Source organism: Elephantulus edwardii, unplaced genomic scaffold (genome assembly GCF_000299155.1).
Source record: "Elephantulus edwardii isolate Elephantulus edwardi_28Jun2011 unplaced genomic scaffold, EleEdw1.0 scaffold00092, whole genome shotgun sequence".
Lineage (NCBI taxonomy): Eukaryota > Metazoa > Chordata > Mammalia > Macroscelidea > Macroscelididae > Elephantulus > Elephantulus edwardii.
This window is the reverse complement of record NW_006399842.1, coordinates 13,062,824-13,068,990: the sequence shown is the minus strand read 5'-3', so window position 1 is coordinate 13,068,990 and position 6,167 is coordinate 13,062,824. Positions and strand designations below refer to the sequence as shown.

Below are 6,167 nucleotides of genomic sequence, written 5' to 3'. Positions count from 1 at the left end.
TTAGGGCTGTTGTGCATAGGGTCGCTATGAGTCGCAAATGACTTGATGGCACATAACAACAACAACATCTGGAAGTTGGACAATGACTAAAGAGGACAGAAGAAGAATCCGATGACTTTTGAGTCATTGAGTTATTGGAAGAGTACGGCCTATGGACTTCCAAAAAAACAAATAAATTTGCCTTAGAGGAAGTACACTGGGATACTACCTGGAGGGAAGGATGGTGAACCTTCATCTCATAGACTTTGGGTTTGTTCTTAGCAGGGGCCAGTCCTTGGAAAAAGACATCATGCTTGGAAGAATGAAGGGTCAGTTTTAGGAGAGGAAGAGCTTCAACAAGATACATAGACCTCAGTGACAGTAACAATGGGCCCAGGTGTATTGGAGTTGATGAGCATGACACAGGACAGGGTTTGGATCCGTGGTTCACAGGACCTCTTTCAGCCATAGATGACTCAGCACACATAACAACAGCAGCAGTTCAACATTGACCCTGTAGCCCCATTCACAGTGTGGTTTAGGATCCTGTAGCCCTACTTGTCCTGCCATCAGCCCTGATGGTGGATTATTTAGTGATTGGGGTTTGGAATAGTCCCTTGTATCCCATACATGAGTCCTTGAACCTGGGGCAGGCAGGGCAGCAATTGATTTGAAAGTGGAGAAAACTCTGGCTCAAGAGGAGAAGGACCTTATGCGGGGATGTATAACAGGCCCCTGTGGGAGTCAGTGCTTAAGTTCAGGACTCTTGTTCTGCTGAAATCCCATGTAAGTCTTGAGTCCCTGACTGGCTATTTCAGCAGAAGCATAGGGGCAGAGCTGCGGCCTCACAGATCCTTTCAGGGCTGGCACCCAGGGCCTGAGCAGGTGCAGAGCTGGCTAATGCCTTTCCTGCATTGTCCCCTCTCCCTGACCTGAGCTCATGCATGCTTCTTCCACTCCCCCGTAAGCGACTTGCTGAAGAGGCAGGAAGTGGTTTAAGTCATTATGGTTTGAGTGCTGCCCCAAGATGTGGCTGTGATCGGTGGTCACTTGTGTGTGAGGGGGAGTCAACTTGTTTTTCTGACTCTGCTTGGTGAGAAGGGGCACAGGGTGGGTGGAGGAGGCAAATGTGAAACGCTCTGAGCTGAGTTTTTCCTCTGAGGTGAATCCTCGCGTTGGTGGGGAGCTTCCCTGAGATGGGGCTGAGGCCAGGCCACCTGTTCACCTGAAGCAGCCTCCATGGCTGCCAGGGCTGGGGTGGCAGAAGTAAGTAGGGACTATGATCTGGGCACCCAGGTCAAAGGAGGCCTGGCCACTTGCCTAGTTGGCAGCAAGAATCCCTTAGAGGGGCCAGGCGCGCGCGCATGCACGTCTGTGTGTGTGTGTGTGTGTGTGTGTGTAATGCAATCTACTCTAGAATTTGTCTTTTACGGTGTGATTGGCACAGGACAGAGCAGAGTTTAGGGCTGTTGTACATAGAGTCGCTATGGGTAGCAAGCAACTCGACGGCACGTAACAACAACAACAACAACAACAACCTGCTTTCCTCCAAGAATCCTCAACTTTCTTGCCTAGTGTTTTACCACGGTAAAATGGCTTGACGGGCCATGGTAAAGATCTGTGTACCGCTCGATGTACCACTAGGTTAAGGGTGTGCAGCTGTGTCCCCTTGAACATGGCCCTCCTGCTTTTGTAACAGAACTCTCCCTTTCCTAATGGTGGGCCTGTTTCTCTCCCTGGTTTGTGTTTTTTTGTTTGCTTGTTTTACTTGTTTAAAAATTAGAATGATTCTTGAGTTGGCACCCAAATCAGGAGCACTACCTGAATGGGCCTAGACCTAGGATTCCCAGAGACCACTGGGGCACCGGATGAATTCATTTCTCCGAGTGGAAGAATCACAAAAACAAGATCAGTCATTTCACTGTAACTTTCACTGTGTATTTACCAGGTCCCAGATACTATTATTCCTGGACTCCCTTACATGCTCAACTAGCTAAAAGGTTGTAGGTTCAAACTTAACTTGGAGGTGCCTCTGAAGACAACCCTGACCATCTGCACCTGAAGGGTCACAGCCTTGGGCACCTGTGGAGCAGTTCTTCTCTGCAGCACACTGGAAACAACTTGAAAGCAACTGAACAACTGGCACTGTTCCAAGGGCTTTACATTAGGTTAGGTGCCGTTGAGTGAGTACAGCTCATAGCGGCCCTGTGAACGACAGATCTGAACCCTGCTCTATCCTGTGCCATCCGCACACTTCCTGACATACGGGAGCCCATTGAGGCAGTCACCGTGTCAGTCCACCTAGTCAAGGGTCTTCTGCTCCTCGCCAACTCTCTTCCCTTCTGAGCATCGTGTTCCTCTTCAAGTAATAGCCCCTCCTAGCAACATGCCTAAAGTATGTGAGGTGAAGCCTCATCACCCTTACTTCCAAAGAGCACTCTGGCTGCACCCTCTCCAAGACATATCTGTTTGTTCTGCTCTTGAATCAATTCCTTCTGAATTTCAAGATCATTTTAGGAATATGTTGAAGGCATTGAACACCAATGATCGAAGAAGATGAGTTGTGGGATCATTCATGAAGAAAGCAAAAGGTCATAACAAACAGAGGTTTTTGTTGTTTGTTGCTATAACGACACTATAAACAAGAGCCCTAAATCCTGCTCTATCCTGTGCCAACCTCATTGTCTCCAACACACCTACTCTCACTACCTCAATCACTGAATCGATCCATCTCATGGGAGTCTTCTCCTGTGCCATCCCTCCACTCTCCCAAACATGATGTCCCTCTCCAAGGACCAGTCCCTCCTTGCAACATGCCCAAAGTATGTCAGATGAAGCTTCAGAATCCTTGACTCCAAGGAGCAGCAGGCTTCACCCTCTCCAGGACAGACCTGTTCGTTCTCCTAGCAGTCCATGGTATATTTAACACTCTTCTCCAGTACCACAGCTCAAAGGCATCAATTCTCCTTCTATCATCCTTAGTCACCGTCCAGCTCTCCAATGCAAAGCACACAATTGCAAAAACTATAGCCTGGATCAGGCGCACCTTAGTCTCCAGCCTGATGTCGTTGCTCTTCAGTACTCTCGAGAGGTCTCTCACAGCTGACTTTCCCAATGCAATTCATCTCTTGATTTCTTGGCTGCTGGTACCAAGAGTGTGACTGTGAAGCCAAGTAAACTAAAACTGTTAATTATTTCAGTCTCTTCACCATCCATTCTGATGCTGCCAGTTGGCCCAGTGGTAAAAATCTTTGTTTTCTTGATGTTAAACTTCAATCCATATTGAAGACTGCAGTCCTTGACCTTCTGAAGCAAGTGCTTGAGGTCCTCCTCAGTTTCAGCAAGCAGGGTTGTGTCATCTGCATAACGCATGTTGTTGATGAATCTTCCACCAATCCTGATGCTATATTCTTCCTCATACAGCCCAGTGTCCCAGATGATCTATTCTGCATAGAGATTAAAAAGATGGGTAGACAGAATACATCCCTGGCAGATGCCCTTCCCAATTTTGAACCATACAGTATCTCCTTGCTCTGTTCTGATGACTGTCTCTTGGTCCAAGTATAGGTTTTACATAGCACAATCAAATGTTCTGAATTCTCATTCTTTTCAGATTCAGCCAAGAAAAAAATTGAAATGGATATCAGAAGAGACTCTAAAAATTGCACTAGAGTGTAAAAATAAAACAAAAATATGCTGAAGTAAAAGAGCTGAAAGGAAGAGTTCAAAGGGCAGCTTGGAAGGACAAAGCAAAGTATTATTAATGGAATGTGCAGAGAGCAGGAATTGGAGAATAAAAAGGAAAGAATTCGCTCTGCATTTTTCAAGCTAAGAGAGCTGAAAAATTTAATCCTCAAGGTGCAATATTAAAAGATGCTATGGGCAATATATTGAATGACCCAGAAAGCATCAGAAGATGGAGAGAATACACTGAGTCATTGTACCAGGAAGAACTAATCGACACTGAAAAGTTTCAGGAAGTTCCCTATGAAAAGGAGCCAATGGTAATGAAGGAGGAAGTGGAAGCTGCATTAAGGCCCCAGGAATTGATGGGATACAAATTGACTTTTTTCAGTTAAGAGAGGAAGCTTTGGATGCACTCACCAGTCTATGCCAGGAAATTTAGAGAACAGCTGTCAGGCCAACAAATTGGAAGAGGGAGGTCCGTTTGTGTTCCCACCCCCAAGGAAGGTGATCCTATTGAATATGGAAACTATCGAACAATGTCATTAATAGCACATGCAAACAAAATACTGCTGAAGGTCATTCAAGGGCTTTACATAGAACATCTCATTAACCATCAGCAAACCAGTGAGGTGATACTGTTGTTACGATTGAGGAAATCAAGGCCGATTTACTGCAGGTTACTGAACTAGCGACTAGGGAGGGGTTTTTGAGCAATTCTTTACCAAGACTTGAAGTGAAAATCACCATTTCTTATTCTGGGCTGACTTGAGTAAGACTGACCACTCCAGAGCTTGTGGCTTCTAGAGGGCAGACTCCCTTCTGTCCTGGGACTGCCTGCTGTCCACTACTGCTGCTGATCAGGAATCTCCAGGCCCTGTATGCTCAGGGCCAGGGAGAGGCTGGTGGCTGGACTGGGAGCGGTGGGACAGTGACAGATCAGAATGCACTTGTCCTGATGCATGAAGCAGTCACTACCCTGCTCAGCGACTCCCTGTGATTAAAATCTGAATTCTCAAACATGAGAGACTTCCTAGTTTTTGAAAGAGTGAGGTCACACTAATAGAGCTGATTACTGCCCTGAGTCACTGGATGGGCCCTGCTGCCTTGCGCCCTAACTTGGTGGCTCCTAGTTCTGCCTAGCCCTGTTGTTGTTGTTGTTTAATGCCGTCGAGTCGTAGACGACTCATAGCGACCCTATGAACGAACAGCCTGAACACTGTTCGTACATAGAGTTTCCAGAGGCAAGCCATTTTGGAAGTGGATGCCGTTCCTGCTTCCAGGCTTGATTTAGTCGGGAAGCTCCAGCCAACACTGTCCACCGTGGCTTATTCCTTTGTCAGTATCTCTCACTAGAGTGTAAATGAATTCCTTGAAGCCTGAGACCCGTCTAAAACCTCTAAGCACCATACGTGCACCTGGCACATAATATGAAAGAAATCCCAAACTCAAACTATTGCCACTGAGTAGACCATAACCCATAGCTTATAGGACATACTAACACTTCCTCATAGGGGTCCCAGGGGCAAGTCTTTATGGAATTCCAGTCTTTATGGAAGCAGGCTTCGACTGAATCTTTCTCCTGTAAAACAGGTTTGAACATTTCAGTTACTAGCTGAGTGCTTACGCACTGAGTCACTAGGGCTTCTTACTGTCGAGGAGGAGATTCCAGGATATGGTTGTTAAGAGAATGAGTCTATGTTCCCTGTCTCACGGTCAGGATGCCTTCAGGGTTGTGGAAGGCCTCATAGTCCCTCATTTCTGTTGCACAGAATCCGAGAGTCCCAGTAAAAGCAAGTCCCATACTGGCCTGGGGAAGAAGTCTCGGCTGATGAAGACAGTGCAGACCATGAAGGGCCATGGGAATTATCAGAACTGCACAGTCATGAGGCAGCACACACCGCACTCAAGCTATGGCACCTATGTCACTCTGGCCCCCAAAGTCCTGGTGTTCCCTGTCTTTGTTCAGGTAAGCTGGTGGTTGGCCCCAAGGATTCCCTCTGAAGGATAATAAAGAGAGGCCGGTCTATGATTGAGAATCTGCCTTTAAGAAAGATAAATGCCTTCTGAGGCATCTGGGTTCTGAGGCTTATACTGAGGGACTGGAGGCTTTTCAACAGGGGAGTAGGGTAGAGGGATAGCAGAACCCTAAAACAAAGAGAATCCTCTCTCTCTCTCTCCTTCCCTCCCTCCCTCCCTCCCTCCATCCCTGCCCTTCTTCCTTTGAGGACAAAACAGACACACTCCAGCTTCTTCCTCCTTGTTGAGTAGGGAGCCATGGCTCATTGTAAGAGTGAGGGCCTGTTTGCTGATGTTCTTACCCTCTAACGGGTCTAGCAGGTAACTAGTGATTACAGAAAGTGAGCCTTGAGGTGTGAGCATCGTTTCCAGTCAATGAGCTGGTGGTCTGAGATTCTCTTACATCTTACTTCTTCCCTACTTGCACCTCATTCTTCTGAAAAAAAGACCTTTTATTTATCCCACCATCCAGACATAACTATATA

The 6,167-nt window shown here is 46.8% G+C and overlaps 1 protein-coding gene across 4 annotated transcripts in view; it reads left to right on the top strand.

The window, feature by feature from the left end:
* RGS3 (regulator of G-protein signaling 3) overlaps positions 1–6,167 on the top strand; it is a 176,354-nt gene that overhangs the window by 78,210 nt on the left and 91,977 nt on the right. For all 4 annotated transcript variants that reach the window (XM_006890722.1, XM_006890720.1, XM_006890721.1 and 1 more), the window contains one exon: positions 5,436–5,632. In XM_006890722.1, coding sequence (XP_006890784.1) covers positions 5,436–5,632 — 197 coding nt within the window. The remainder of the gene's footprint in view (positions 1–5,435; positions 5,633–6,167) is intronic.